This window comes from Hyperoodon ampullatus (assembly GCF_949752795.1).
Source record: "Hyperoodon ampullatus genome assembly, chromosome: 1".
Lineage (NCBI taxonomy): Eukaryota > Metazoa > Chordata > Mammalia > Artiodactyla > Ziphiidae > Hyperoodon > Hyperoodon ampullatus.
In genome coordinates, this window is record NC_136914.1 from 203359350 (window position 1) to 203376895 (window position 17546).

Here is a 17546-nt window from a genome sequence, read left to right on the forward strand (position 1 = left end):
TGATATCCATAAGTGGTTGACAAAAAAATTAAAATTTATCAACCTGTAATCTTTGCATAAAACCTGATACCTACTTTTAATTTGAGGTTAAAAAACCCATAAATATTTCTACTTCTACTAATGTGCCAAGCTATAGGTACTAAAAAATAATTTTATATATGTATGCAAATTCCTTTTTATTACTTAAACATATATAATAAACTTATTTTGATTGGAGAATTATTATTCAACAGATTTAAATAAATACTGGTATGAAGGCCAAAATTTCAATTAAAAAAATAATTTCAGATAAATATATAAAGAACTTTAAAGACAAAGTAACTGCAGTGTCTTTCAAAATAAGGCAAGGGAGGGTGGGATGAACTGGGAGATTGGGATTGACATATATACACTACTATGTATAAAATAGATAACTAATGAGAACCTACTGTATAGCACAGGGAACTCTGTGGTGACCTAAATGGGAAGGAAATCCGAAAAAGAGGCGATATACATATACATATAGCTGATTCACTTTGTTGCTGTACAGTAGAAACTAACACAACATTATAAAGCAACTATACTCCAATAAAAATTAATTTAAAAAAATAAAAATAAAAAAAATAAGGCAAAAGACTGGATAACCAAAAATTCACAAGCCCAATTACTTACCAAATTTCAGTTCAACATGATAAAAACCACTGATAAATTCATAAGCTGTGTTCATAAAGAAAGAGCAAATTCACTTACAAAAATTCTTTCGTACTGTAATCATAAAACTTTAAAAGGATAAAACCAAATACCTGACTTCAGCATCCTGGACACTGTCAAAAGGGAGAGCAGATGAAAATTCTAATTGTTCCAGTCCTGGATATGGTGGATACAAACTGTGGTCTGTACTCATCACTATCAGATTTTAAACAGAGGTAAGTGTCTAACCTGCCTCCTTCAAGCGACGGTAACATATGAGCAGCTCAGCCTGTCTCTGACCATACACCAAAACATATTCCAAAGAAGGGTTTGGCCTGATGATTAGCTCCAGCCTAGAAGACTCAACAACCATAATAAGGAAATGGAAGAAGAATAAGTCATACATTCTGAAGGCCAGTTTCTTAATAGTGACACATGACCATTATTTCCATATTGAAACTTGGATGACCAACATTAAGCAAGAAAAAAGGCTAGAAGTTAGATATTTATTTACTTAATTAAAAATATTTAGCTTCTTCTAAAAGGGAATTCTAAAGCATCACATACAATGTACAGTTATGATAAATGATCATCATAGCCTGCCTAATTTAACCAATGATAAATTACCAACCCCAATAAATGTCTTTAATAAAAAGCCCTGAAATAGAACATTCTACAAATTGACTTAACTAGAAAACTAAAACAAATTTCTTTTAAATGCTTTCTATTTAAAAATTTTAATTAACAAAAGCAAATACCTGCAAGAGTTCAAGAACCTAATTTTTTGTATTAAAAGGAAATGCTGCAATATGCTACATCATGGACGAACCTTGAAGACATCGTGCTAAGTGAAACAAGCCAGTCACAAAAAGACCAATACTGTATGATTCCCTTTATATGAGGTACTTAGGGTGGCCAAAATCATCAAGACAGAAAGATAATGGTGATTAGTTGCCAAGGGCTGGGGTGAGAGGAGAATGGCAAGTTATTCCTCAGTAGGTGTAAGGTTTCAATTTCACAAAATGAAGAGCTGTGGGGATGGACAGTGGTGATAACTACATAACAATGTGAATGTATTTAATACCACTGACTGTATACTTAAAAACAGTTAAGATGGCAAATTTTATGGTATGTGTACTTTATTAAAATTCTATTTTAGTAAAAAAATAGGCGGGGAATAGGGGAAAAAATAGAAAAAAGGGGGGGTTTTAAATGACTTAAGAATTCAAACCCTTCAAGATGCTTTTTCTATTCCTTCTATTACTTCAGATTGCACTCTACTATATGAAGAATGTAGGGTACAGAGCCTGTCCAGAATCTTCCAGGAAGTATCATTCTAAATGAGTCAGAAGTGCTCTCAGGCTGTGAAATATTAAATACAATTAGGACACTTGATGTTTCCTAGATGATCTCTCTTCATTGCATAATTCTAGCCCTTGTTTCCACTGATAAATACGTTACATCACAACCAAATGTATACTTCATGAATATACAGACTGAGCAAATAATTGAACAGAAAGTATAAAACACCTCTATATTTTATCTCTTCCAAATGCATATGTTATGTGTTTTATTTATACATAAACACTCTGTTTTATACTTTAATTCCCATGCACATCTAGCAACACGTCTCACACACTGCAGAGGATCATTGGTACCCACTGATTGATTCTGAGTCTTCATATCTTAATGGGAACCTGAAATGTTTTTACTCTTTCAGGGTTTAAGAAAAAACAGCAGCCTAAAATCTAGAAATGCTACACAGTCAGATGTTTCTGCTTAATAGAGTTAAATCAATTTGTTATGGAATACTTTGTTTCCTCCATATAAACACATTCACCAGAGAACTACCACGAAGGTGAAATCACAACCTGCTGGGCCAGTGACTGGGAGTTTATTCAGTAAATGCTCAGCTTGTTTTCACTTGTGGATCAGCTGACTAAAGACTCTTATATGCAGTGTGTAACATAAGCTCCCAAGTAAGCAATTATTAATTAGCAATTATTAAGTTCAAAGCAACAAATATTTATTGAGCATAGAATTTTTAAAGCTAGAAGAAGCCTTAAAGATCTTCCTCTTTAATCTCATCATCTTATAGCTAAAGAAACCACCACCCAGGGAGGCTAACTGGTCTCCCCTGGACCACAAAACCTGAACCCAGCACTTCCAACTCTGACTCCAATTGCTGACTTCTTTTCCATTGCTTAGAACAAATTTCAGAGACAGCATTATAAACTTATATTTTGTCATCTTCACTGTGTTCCTAGGTCCAATGTATCATAAATATACAATGTATCTGATTCCTAGACATTTACATTTTTAAAGTAGATCACTTGTGTACATTTCTTTTTGATCTTGATTATTAAAATTATGTACAAATATTCAATATAAATGTTTTGGTTCCTTGAAGTATACTACTAATATAAATATGGCTTATTTTTCTTTCTGGTAGATTTGTACCACTAAGTGATCAAAATAGAAAACTTACGGGGGCCTAAAACAAGGTAAATGGGTACTGCCTACAGTGGAATGGACTGGAGATTCCACCTTGCCAAGACAAAGATTTCTTGTCAGCGCCTGTGCTTAATTTAGGTCATACTGAGCTCAGGACTATGTGAAATATAAATATGCATTAAATGAAACTGACAAGAAAGGACAGTTTATACTGCATGAAGCTGTTGTTCAACAAATACTGGATGGTAAGAGAACATAAAACCCCTTGGACCAAACCAAACCAAGAATGTAGAAGAAATGGGTGTTTCCAATGAACATAACAAGCAAACAGAAAAAGCAGAATAAAAGATTTGGAATTTGGAAAAGGCTGTACCCATGTTTTAAACTCAGAGTACAAAAATTAGCACATTTTGTGAGGTTCAGGATTCATCCTTTGCATCCTTCTAAGAATGTGACACCAGCTGGCAGGCAGGTGAGTTTTTCACCTAAAAGTGATAAAACTTTGTGTATATCATAAATTAAATTATTTGAATACAAACCTTTTTACTTTTGGAAGTCAGTTTTTAATTTTTCATCTTGAACTCTCTCTTGATATAAGTTTCCAAAATTTTATTCTTTAGTACAAGTAGTATTTACAATGTTTGTTCTTACATTAACTTTTTTCTTAATGTAAACATTAATGAATTGGGAAAAATGCTACCTAGTGACCTACCATCAGGGAAATATCACCAACCTACTTTAAAAACCAACTATTGATGTAATAATTAACTTTCAAAATATTCAATATCAAGTAACTATTTTCTTCAAAATATTAATGCTTACTGAAGCACTAAAATGTTACCTAATTCTGACCTAGCTTTCCTACACAGAGAAGAATGGAATCGGAATTATTTTTTTGTCTGCTTACAAGAACTTATCTGTATAAACTAGTTTAACCATCCCAGAACAGATGAGTAATTATGAGTTGTTGTAGACTTCCTGGAGTGCCTATGCAAAGTTTTTGCACTACCAGTACACCAGCATTTCCACTTTTCCTGGCTTTCCCAGGACAGAGGCAGAGACAGTTCTACTAGGGCCCAGATCTTTCTATCCTACAAGTATAAACTTCTAATTTCTGTCTAAAACCAAATGATTCCTAATTGCAGTATCTACTTCCAAGTATCTCAGCCACTTAAGATTCAGGTAGCCATTAAGATTTAGAAGCAGCCATTTAATTGAATCTATTAAAACTGGCAAATGAATTGAAAATACTTACTTTTTAAACTTTTAAAGGAAAAATGATTTAGAGAAAATATTGAAGTCTTAAATCAATATAAGTAAACACTGCTAATACCCAGAATAATCCACATTCAATCTAATACAGTAATCAGCAGGCACAATTCTAAAACTATTTAAAAACTATAATCAGTTTGTGGCAAATGGCAATTAAAAACTGCATTATTGAGAGGGCAGACAGCAGAAGCAAGAAGAACTACAATCTTTCAGCCTGTGGAACAAACACTACATTCACAGAAAGACAGACAAGATGAAAAGGCAGAGGGCTATGTACCAGATGAAGGAACAAGATAAAACCCCAGAAAAACAACTAAATGAAGTGGAGATAGGCAACCTTCCAGAAAAAGAATTCAGAATAATGATAGTGAAGATGATCCAGGACCTCGGAAAAAGAATGGAAGCAAAGATCAAGAAGATGCAAGAAATGTTTAACAAAGACCTAGAAGAATTAAAGAACAAACAGAAATGAAAAATACAATAACTGAAATGAAAAATACACTACAAGGAATCAATAGCAGAATAACTGAGGCAGAAGAACGGATAAGTGACCTAGAGTGGAATTCACTGCTGCGGAACAGAATAAAGAAAAAAGAATGTAAAAAAATGAAGACAGCCTAAGAGACCCCTGGAACAACATTAAATGCAACAACATTTGCATTAGAGGGGTCCCAGAAGGAGAAGAGAGAGAGAAAGAACCGGAGAAAATATTTGAAGAGATTATAGTTGAAAACTTCCGTAACATGAAAAAAGGAAATAGCCACCCAAGTCCAGGAAGTGCAAAGAGTCCCATACAGAATAAACCCAAGGAGAAACATGCCGAGACACAGAGTCATCAAATTGGAAAAAATTAAAGACAAAGAAAAATTATTGAAAGCAGCAAGGGAAAAACCACAAATGACATACAAGGGAACTCCCATAAGGTTAACAGCTGATTTCTCAGCAGAAACTCTACAAGCCAGAAGAGAGTGGCATGACATATTTAAAGTCATGAAAGGGAAGAAGCTACAACCAAGATTACTCTACCCTTCAAGGATCTCATTCAGATTCGATGGAGAAATCAAAAGCTTTACAGATGAGCAAAAGCTAAGAGAATTCAGCACCACCAAACCAGCTCAACAACAAATGCTAAAGGAACTTCTCTAAGTAGGAAACACAAGAGAAGAAAAGGACCTACAAAAACAAACCCAAAACAATTAAGAAAATGTTAACAGGAATATACATATCGATAATTACCTTAAACGTGAATGCATTAAATGCTCCAACCAAAAGATACAGGCTCGCTAAATGGATACAAAAACAAGACCCATACGTATGCTGTCCACAAGAGACCCACTTCAGACCTAGGGACACATACAGACTGAAAGTGAGGGGATGGAAAAAGATATACCATGCAAATAGAAATCAAAAGAAAGCTGCAGTAGCAATACCCATATCAGATAAAATAGACTTTAAAATAAAGAATGTTACAGGAGACAAGGAAGGACACTACATAATGATCAAGGGATCAATCCAAGAAGAAGATATAACAATTATAAATATATATGCACCCAACATAGGAACACTTCAATACATAAGGCAACTGCTAACAGCTGCAAAGGAGGAAGTCGACAGTAATACAATAATACTGGAGGACTTTAACACCTCATTTACACCAACGGACAGATCATCCAAACAGAAAATTAATAAGGAAACACAAGCTTTAAATGACACAATAGACCAGATAGATTGAATTGATATTTATAGGACATTCCATCCAAAAACAGCAGATTACACTTTCTTTTCAAGTGAGCATGGAACATTCTCCAGGATACATCACATCTTGGGTCACAAATCAAGCCTCAGTAAATTTAAGAAAACTGAAATCATATCAAGTACTTTTCTGACCACAACGCTATGAGATTAGAAATCAATTACAGGGAAATAAAAACGTGAAAAACACAAACACATGGAGGCTAAACAATAATACATTACTAAATAACCAAGAGATCCCTGAAGAAATCAAAGAGGAAATCAGAAAATACCTAGACACAAATGACAATGAAAACATGATGATCCAAAACCTATGGGATGCAGCAAAAGCAGTTTTAAGAGGGAAGTTTATAGCTATACAAGCCTACCTTAAGAAACAACAAACATCTCAAACAATCTAACCTTACACCTAAAGGAACTAGAGAAAGAAGAACAAACAAAACCCAAAGTTAGTAGAAGGAAAGAAATCATAAAGATCAGAACAGAAATAAATGAAACAGAAACAAAGAAAACAATAGCAAAGATCAATAAAACTAAAAGCTGGTTCTTTGAGAAGATAAACAAAATTGATAAACCATTAGCCAGACTCATCAAGAAAAAGAGGGAGAAGACTCAAATCAATAAAATTAGAAATGAAAAAGGAGAAGTTACCACAGACACAGAAGAAATACAAAGCATCCTAACAGACTACTACAAGCAACTCTATGCCAATAAAACGGACAACCTGGAAGAGATGGACAAAGCCTTAGAAAGGTATAACTTTCCAAGACTGAACCAGGAAGAAATAGAAAATATGAACAGACCAATCACAGTAATGAAATTGAAACTGTGATTTAAAATCTTCCAACAAACAAAAGTCCAGGACCAGATGGCTTCACAGGTGAATTCTATCAAACACTTAGAGAAGAGCTAACACCCATCCTTCTCAAACTCTTCCAAAAATTGCGGAGGAAGGAACACTCTGAAACTCATTCTATGAGGCCACCATCACCCTGATACCAGAACCAGACAAAGATACTCCAAAAAGGAAAACTACACACCAATATCACTGATGAATATAGACGCAAAAATCCTCAACAAAATACTAGCAAACAGAACCCAACAACACATTAAAAGGATCATACACCATGATCAAGTGGGATTTATCCCAGGGATGCAAGGATTCTTCAATATACGCAAATCAATCAATGTTAACACCATATTAATTGTTAACACCATATTAACAAACTGAAGAATAAAAACCATACGATCATCTCAATGGATGCAGAAAAAGCTTTTGACAAAATTCAACACCATTTATGATAAAAACTCTCTAGAAAGTGGGTATAGAGGGAACCTACCTCAACATAATAAAGGCCATATATGACAAACCCACAGCAAACATCATTCTCCATGGTGAAAAACTGAAAGCATTTCCTCTAAGATCAGGAACAAGACAAGGATGTCCACTCTCGCCACTATTATTCAACTTAGATTTGGAAGTCCTAGCCACGGGAATCCAAGAAGAAAAAGAAATAAAAGGAATACAAACTGGAAAAGAAGTAAAACTGTCACTGTTTGCAGATGACATGACACTATACATAGACAATCCTAAAGATGCCACCAGAAAACTACTAGAGCTAATCAATGAATTTGGTAAAGTTGCAGGATGCAAAATTAATGCACAGAAATTTCTTGCATTCCTATACACTAATGATGAAAAATCTGAAAGAGAAATTAAGCAAACACTCCCATTTACCACTGCAATGAAAAGAATAAAATACCTAGGAATAAACCTACCTAGGGAGACAAAAGACCTTTATGCAGAAAACTATAAGACACTGATGAAAGAAATTAAAGATGATACAAACAGATACAGAGATATACCATGTTCTTGGATTGGAAGAATCAGTATTGTGAAAATTACTATACTACCCAAAGCAATCTACAGATTCAATGCAATCCCTATCAAATTACCAATGGCATTTTTTACAGAACTATAACAAAAAATCTTAAAATTTGTATGGAGACACAAAAGACCCCAAATAGCCAAAGCGGTCTTGAGGGGAAAACATGGAGCTAGAGGAATCAGACTCCCTGACTTCAGACTACACTACAAAGCCACAGTAATCAAGACAACATGGTCCTGGCACAAAAACAGAAATATAGATCAATGTAACAGGATAGAAAGCCCAGAGATAAACCCACGCACCTATGGTCAACTAATCTATAACAAAGGAGGCAAGGATATACAATGGAGCAAAGACAGTCTCTTCAATAAGTGGTGCTGGGAGAACTGGACAGCTACATGTAAAAGAATGAAATTAGAACACTCCCTAACACCATACCCAAAAATAAACTCAAAATGGATTAGAGACCTAAATATAAGACAGGACACTATAAAACTCTTAGAGGAAAACAAAGGAAGAACACTCTTTGACCTAAATCACAATAAGATCTTTTTTGATCCACCTCCTAGAGTAATGAAAATAAAAACAAAAATAAACAAATGGGACGTAATGAAACTTAAAAGCTTTTGCACAACAAAAGAAACTACAAACAAGACGAAAAGACAACCCTCAGAATGGGAGAAAATATTTGCAAATGAATCAACAGACAAAAGATTAATCTCTAAAATATATAAACAGCTCATGCAGCTCAATATTAAAATAACAAACAATCCAATCCAAAAATGGGCAGAAGACCTAAATAGACATTTTCCAAAGAAGACATACGGATGGTCAAGAAGCACATGAAAAGCTACTCAACATCACTAATTATTAGAGAAATGCAAATCAAAACTACAATGAAGTAACACCTCACACCAGTTAGAATAGGCACTATCAGAAAATCTACAAACAACAAATGCTGGAGAGGGTGTGGAGAAAAGGGAACCCTCTTGCACTGTTGGTGGGAATGTAAATTGATACAGCCACTATGGAGAACAGTATGGAGGTTCCTTGAAAAACTAAAAATAGAATTACCATATGACCCAGCAATCCCACTACTCGGCATATACCCAGAGAAAACCATAATCCAAAAAGACACATGCACCCCAAAGTTCACTGCAGCACTATTTACAATAGCCAGGACATGGAAGCAACCTAAATGCCCATCGAAAGATGAATGAATAAAGAAGATGTGGTACATATATACAATGGAATATTACTCAGCCATAAAAAGGAATGAAATTGTGTCATTTGTAGAGATGTGGATGGATCTAGAGTCTGTCATACAGAGTGAATTAAGTCAGAAAGAGAAAAACAAATATCGTATATTAACGCATATATGTGGAACCTAGAAAAATGGTACAGATGAACCGGTTTGCAGGGCAGAAACTGAGACACAGATGTAGAGAACAAATGTATGGACACCAAGGGGGGAAAGTGGAGGGGTGTGTGTGATGAATTGGGAGACTGGGATTGATATATACACACTAATATGTATAAAATGGATAACTAAGAGGAACCTGCTGTATAAAAAAATAAAATGAAATTCAAAAATACAAAAAAAAAAGAAAGTGTCTGTTTCCCCATATCTATACTAATACCTAACCTTTTGAATCTTTGACATTGTGATAAATTAAAACTATATCTCATTTAAAAACAAAAAAACCAAACTGCATTATTAATAACTAAGGCACAATTTTCTAGCAGCTGAAGATTTTGTGCTCTTAAGGACTTTTTTTTAGTAGATATAAGAAGCAGTAAGAAGTTTTTTAAAAAAGCACCAGCAGTGTGGTTGTAAAATTCTGGCAAAAAAATTCTGGACTCTGGACTGGGTTTGAACCATGAACCAGCTATGTGATCTAGGGTAAATTGCCTAACCACTCTGCACGTTAATTTCATCATCCGTAAAATGAAGATATTATACGCCCACTTTATAGAGCTGTTTTGAAGATTAAATAGACAAAATACTTACCGATGATAAGCTTCTCGTCGATACTTTTTCAGGGCATGTTTATCCATGTTAGCAGGCATATCTGCTGCATTTTGTAACCGATCACTCCAGGAAGTTGTCATTTTATTTTACTTGTATGCTCAATTCTAGAAAAGAAAATCAGTAATTTAGTAGATTAACATTAGCATCTGTATATTGAAATCAGATTTTTTTTTAAAAATTAGTAAAACTCTAGATTGCAAATTGTCTGATATTACTATTTAAATATACTGAATATGGAAATATACTGAAAAATTAAAGTAACACTTCTAAACTATGTAAATTTAGGAAAATAATTTCATATAGTAATTTCTATCCAGAAAGATCATATATAACACTTTCAAATAATTAAGCATGATTGCCAGTAATAATTTACATTTTTTAAAAAAATAATTTACTTTAATCCTAGATTCTAGAAAAGGGGCTGAGACCACAGACATGTGAAAATATATAATTTTCAGTTAATGTATGTTCAAAATATGTAAAGTAAGCAACTTTTTAATTCTGATAAACATACTAAACTCAATCAATGGTAGTACAAATATGTATGAGTATTTGACTTCTAATTATATTATGCTGTTATATTTTTCTTTTTGTTTTTTTATTTTGCTGTACGTGGGCCTCTCACTATTGTGGCCTCTCCCGTTGCAGAGCACAGGCTCCAGACACAAAGGCTCAGCAGCCATGGCTCACAGGCCCAGCAGCTCCGCAGCATGTGGGATCTTCCCGGACCGGGGTACGAACCTGTGTCCCCTGCATCAGCAGGCAGACTCTCAACCACTGTGCCATCAGGGAAGCCCTGCTTTTATATTTTTCAATGATAAATTATCTTGCAGCTAGTATTACAGACTGAACTAGAAGAAGAAATAAACTTAAACATTTCATCTCATTAGAATAAACATCTAAATCGAGGTGAGCAGGTGTCTTTACTGTATTTTTACTATAGGCACTGTTACAGGTTTCACTTCTATTTTTGCAGTTTTCATCTTCAGCTTTAAATAAGGATGAAAAATAACCTTTTAGAGTTAAGAAGTTTATTAACATTTTATTAAAATACCAATGTTTGTGAAAACATCTGCATTCTAACTTATTTCCAATTTTGAAAATGCTAACATTGTTTATGACATTATGGCAATTTTAAAGTAAGCCATCTTTGTAGCTTTTTAAAATAATAATTTACTGAGGTGAAATTCACATAAGAAAACTAACCATTTTAAAATAAGTCAATGGCATTTAGTATGTTCATAATATAGTGCAACCACCACCTCTATCTAGTTCCAAAATACTTCTGTCACTCCAAAGTAAAACCCTTTACCCATTAAGCAGTTTCTCCCCATTCTCCCCACCCCATGGCCACCCCAATCCCACTTCTGCCTCTTTGGGTTTATCTATTCTGGATATTGCATATAAGTAGAATCATACAGAACGTGAGTTTTTGTATCTGGCTTCTTTCATTTAGCATGTTTTCTAGTTTCATCCATGTTCTACCATGTTTCAGATACTTCCTTCCTTTCTATGGCTGAATAATAAATATTCCACTGTGTGCATGTACCACAATTTGTTTATCTCTTCATCCGCTGACACACATTTGGACTATTTCCACCTTTTGGCTACTGTGAATAGTACTGCTATGAACATGTATGAACAATGTATTTACTTGAGTACCAGTTTTCAATTCTTTTGGATATATATTTAGGTCTGTAATGTTTCTGAAGTAATCAAGATTTCCAAACACTGTTTAGATAACAAAAGTACTGTTACTTGCAAAAGACTCTAGTTAAGGGACTTCCCTGGCAGTCCAATGGTTAAGACTCCGTGTTTCCACTGCAGGGGGCACAGATGCGATCCCTGGTAGCGGAACTAGGACCCTACATAACTTAAGAGAAGTTATTTGCTAGGCTACTATAACTGAATCTAGATACACTATGGGGTTATTTGTTTATTTTTAAAAATTCATGTAGCAGGGCCTCCCTGGTGGCGCAGTGGTTGAGAGTCCGCCTGCCGATGCAGGGGATACGGGTTCGTGCCCCGGTCTGGGAGGATCCCATATGCCGCGGAGCGGCTGGGCCCGTGAGCCATGGCTGCTGAGCCTGCGCATCCGGAGCCTGTGCTCTGCAACGGGAGAGGCCACAACAGTGAGAGGCCCGCGTACCACAAAAAAAAAAAAAAAAAAAAAAAATTCATGTAGCAAATCCAGACTATTTTGTGGACCAAAAAGGGTTAAATTTTGAAAAGTAGAGAAGTACAATGGAACTTCAATGGTTTTCGGTGGGGGGTGGAGTGGAGGTTGAGGGAAGGACCAGGACTATATCTTACATAAGTTTAAATAAGACTCAGAAATGAAATTTGTATTCTATGACGAATTAAGGGAAATCAGAATAGTCATGCCATTAAAGAAAAACTTTAACGTGAGCTCTACTGCAATTATAGTCCATATAGTAAAGTACAGGAAACAAATTTTGTTAATTTATTGTTAAGGCCTTCAGTGAACTCCAACTTTTAAAAAATCTCTAATAGTATTCACAAAAGTCTACCTCTTTTTATTTTTAAAAAGTTAAGGAGGGATTCCCTGGTGGCGCAGTGGTTAAGAATCCGCCTGCCAATACAGGGGAAGCGGGTTCGATCCCTGGTCTGGGAAGATCCCACATGCTGCGGATCAACTAAGCTCGTGTGTCACAACTAATGAGCCTGCACTCTAGAGCCTGCAAGCCACAACTACTGAGCCCGCGTGTCACGACTACTGAAGCCCACATGCCTGGAGCCCGTGCTCCACAAGAAAAGAAGCCACTACAATGAGCAGCCCACACACCGCAACGAAGAGTAGCCCCCACTCGATGCAACTAGAGAAAGCCCATGCACAGCAACGAAGACCCAACACGGCCATAAATAAATGAAAAAAAAAAAGGGACCTCCCTGGTGGCGCAGTGGTTAAGAATCTGCCTGCCACTGCAGGGGACACAGGTTTGAGCCCTGGTCTGGGAAGATCCCACATGCCACGAGGCAACTAAGCCCATGTGCCACAACTATTGAGCCTGCGCTCTAGAGCCTGCGAGCCACAACTACTGAGCTCGCGTGCCACAACTAGTGAAGCCCGCACGCCTGGAGCCCAAATTGGAAAAAATTAAAGACAAAGAAAAATTATTGAAAGCAGCAAGGGAAAAACCACAAATGACATACAAGGGAACTCCCATAAGGTTAAAACCTGATTTCTCAGTAGAAACTCTACAAGCCAGAAGACAGTGGCATGACATATTTAAAGTCATGAAAGGGAAGAAGTTACAACCAAGATTACTCTACCCTTCAAGGATCTCATTCAGATTTGATGGAGAAATCAAAAGCTTTACAGACAAGCAAAGCTAAGAGAATTCAGCACCACCAAACCAGCTCTACAACAAATGCTAAAGGAACTTCTCTAAGTAGGAAACACAAGAGAAGAAAAGGACCTACAAAAACAAACCCAAAACAATTAAGAAAATGTTAACAGGAATATACATATCGATAATTACCTTAAACGTGAATGCATTAAATACCCCAACCAAAAGATACAGGCTCGCTAAATGGATACAAAAACAAGACCCATACGTATGCTGTCCACAAGAGACCCACTTCAGACCTAGGGACACATACAGACTGAAAGTGAGGGGATGGAAAAAGATATTCCATGCAAATGGAAGTCAAAAGAAAGCTGGAGTAGCAATACTCATATCAGGCAAAACAGACTTTAAAATAAAGACTATTAGAAGAGACAAAGAAGGACACTACATAATGATCAAGGGATCAATCCAAGAAGAAGATATAACAATTATAAATATATATGCACCCAACATAGGAAGACCTCAATATATAAGGCAACTGTTAACAGCTGCAAAGGAGGAAATCGACAGTAACACAATAATACTGGAGGACTTTAACACCTCATTTACACCAACGGACAGATCATCCAAACAGAAAATTAATAAGGAAACACAAGCTTTAAATGACACAATAGACCAGATAGATTGAATTGATATTTATAGGACATTCCATCCAAAAACAGCAGATTACACTTTCTTTTCAAGTGAGCATGGAACATTCTCCAGGATACATCACATCTTGGGTCACAAATCAAGCCTCAGTAAATTTAAGAAAATTGAAATCATATCAAGTACTTTTCTGACCACAACGCTATGAGATTAGAAATCAATTACAGGGAAATAAAAACGTGAAAAACACAAACACATGGAGGCTAAACAATAATACATTACTAAATAACCAAGAGATCCCTGAAGAAATCAAAGAGGAAATCAGAAAATACCTAGACACAAATGACAATGAAAACATGATGATCCAAAACCTATGGGATGCAGCAAAAGCAGTTTTAAGAGGGAAGTTTATAGCTATACAAGCCTACCTTAAGAAACAACAAACATCTCAAACAATCTAACCTTACACCTAAAGGAACTAGAGAAAGAAGAACAAACAAAACCCAAAGTTAGTAGAAGGAAAGAAATCATAAAGATCAGAACAGAAATAAATGAAACAGAAACAAAGAAAACAATAGCAAAGATCAATAAAACTAAAAGCTGGTTCTTTGAGAAGATAAACAAAATTGATAAACCATTAGCCAGACTCATCAAGAAAAAGAGGGAGAAGACTCAAATCAATAAAATTAGAAATGAAAAAGGAGAAGTTACCACAGACACAGAAGAAATACAAAGCATCCTAACAGACTACTACAAGCAACTCTATGCCAATAAAACGGACAACCTGGAAGAGATGGACAAAGCCTTAGAAAGGTATAACTTTCCAAGACTGAACCAGGAAGAAATAGAAAATATGAACAGACCAATCACAGTAATGAAATTGAAACTGTGATTTAAAATCTTCCAACAAACAAAAGTCCAGGACCAGATGGCTTCACAGGTGAATTCTATCAAACACTTAGAGAAGAGCTAACACCCATCCTTCTCAAACTCTTCCAAAAATTGCGGAGGAAGGAACACTCTGAAACTCATTCTATGAGGCCACCATCACCCTGATACCAGAACCAGACAAAGATACTCCAAAAAGGAAAACTACACACCAATATCACTGATGAATATAGACGCAAAAATCCTCAACAAAATACTAGCAAACAGAACCCAACAACACATTAAAAGGATCATACACCATGATCAAGTGGGATTTATCCCAGGGATGCAAGGATTCTTCAATATACGCAAATCAATCAATGTTAACACCATATTAATTGTTAACACCATATTAACAAACTGAAGAATAAAAACCATACGATCATCTCAATGGATGCAGAAAAAGCTTTTGACAAAATTCAACACCATTTATGATAAAAACTCTCTAGAAAGTGGGTATAGAGGGAACCTACCTCAACATAATAAAGGCCATATATGACAAACCCACAGCAAACATCATTCTCCATGGTGAAAAACTGAAAGCATTTCCTCTAAGATCAGGAACAAGACAAGGATGTCCACTCTCGCCACTATTATTCAACTTAGATTTGGAAGTCCTAGCCACGGGAATCCAAGAAGAAAAAGAAATAAAAGGAATACAAACTGGAAAAGAAGTAAAACTGTCACTGTTTGCAGATGACATGACACTATACATAGACAATCCTAAAGATGCCACCAGAAAACTACTAGAGCTAATCAATGAATTTGGTAAAGTTGCAGGATGCAAAATTAATGCACAGAAATTTCTTGCATTCCTATACACTAATGATGAAAAATCTGAAAGAGAAATTAAGCAAACACTCCCATTTACCACTGCAATGAAAAGAATAAAATACCTAGGGAAAAAAAATTAGCAGCATTCAAAGGCAAAGGAAACTATGATACATAATGAAGAGAAAAATCAACTGAAGCAGGGACTTACCTGGTGGCCCAGTGGTAATGAATCCACCTTACAATGCAGGGGACATGGTTTTGATCCCTGGTCAGGGAATTAAAATCCCACATGCCGTGGGGCAACTAAGCCCACATGCCACAACTACTGAGCTGGCACGCCTCAACTACAGCCCACGTGCCACAAACTACAGAGCCCACGTGCCCTGGAGACTGCGTGCCACAACTAGAGAAGCCTGTGCACCACAACGAAGAGCCCGCACACCTCAGTGAAAGATTCCACATGTCTCAATGAAGATCCCTCGTGCCTCAACTAAGACCTGACGCAGCCAAAAATAAATAAAATAAATAATGAATAAATCTTTAAAAGAAAATCAACTGAAGCAAACCCACAAATGACACAGATGATAGAATACGCAGACACTAAGTTATTATAATTGGACAAAATTCAATATATAATATGCAATTCAAATAATATATCATTCAATATATAATTGATAACTGAATGTATTTCATATGTTCAAAAAACTAGAAGACTGAAAATGTTAAGTACAGGCGTGAAAAATCTTTTTAAAAGACCCAACTCAAACATCTAGAAGTGACAACTACAATCTGAGATGAGAAATACACTGAATAGATTAATGACAGATTAGACTTTAAAGAAAACATTAGTATCTTGAAGACATAGCAATAGAAAGTATCCAAATTAAAACAGATCAGTGACCTGTGCAACAGTTTCAAGTGTATTCTGATTTCTAATATATGCATAATTGGAGTCCACAAAAGAAAAGAGAAAGGGAGAAGACAAAAAAATTATTTAAAGAAATAGTGGGGGAAAATTTCTAACTTAATGAAAATTATAAATCTACAGGTCTAAGAAAACTCAGCAAACCCCAAGCACACAAAACAAGAAAACTACACCAAGGCACATCAAAATCAAATTACTTAAAAGGAGTGATAAAGAGAAAATATTAAAGAAGCAGCTAGAGAAAGAAGACATCATATAGAGAAGAAAAAAACAAATTCCTCATCTGAAGCAGTGAAGCCAGAGAAAAGTGGAGAAACACCTTTAAAGAACTGAAAGAAAATAAGTGTCAACCTAGAATTCTTTCCCTGACAAAAACATCCTTCAGAAATAAAGACTTCCTCAGATGTAGAAAAGCTGAAAGAATTCATCAACAGCGGACTCTAAAAGAAATTTTAAAGGAAGTCCTTCAGGTAAGAGGAAAACAATACCAGATGGAAATCAATCTACACAAAGGAATGGGTAACTATAAAAGATTTTTCCCTACTATTAAGTTTTTCTAAAAGATAACTGAAGTAAAAGTAACAGTAATATATTGTTAGGTTTATAACATATACAGAACTAAAATATGTGACAGTAATAACCCAAAGGTGTGTAAGAAGAGAACAGAAGTATACTACTTTAAGACTCCTATAGTACACATGAAGTAGTGTACCACTTGAAAGCAGACTGTGATAAGGTAAAGTCGCATACTATACACCCTAAAGCAATCACCACAGTAACAAAGTTATAGCTAATAAGGCAACAAAAGAGATAAAATGGAAACAAGAAATAATCAACCCAAAATATGACATAAAAAGAGAAAAAGGAAACAACAAAGCAAACAAAAAAATAGC

General features: G+C 35.4%; 1 protein-coding gene across 3 annotated transcripts in view; it reads right to left on the bottom strand.

Moving 5' to 3' along the window:
* NT5C2 (5'-nucleotidase, cytosolic II) overlaps positions 1-10148 on the bottom strand; it is a gene marked incomplete at its 5' end in the record, with an annotated part of 76616 nt that extends 66468 nt beyond the window's left edge. For all 3 annotated transcript variants that reach the window (XM_079696312.1, XM_079696311.1, XM_079696310.1), the window contains one exon: positions 10048-10148. In XM_079696312.1, coding sequence (XP_079552438.1) covers positions 10048-10148 — 101 coding nt within the window. The remainder of the gene's footprint in view (positions 1-10047) is intronic.
* Between the last annotated feature and the right edge of the window lie 7398 nt (positions 10149-17546).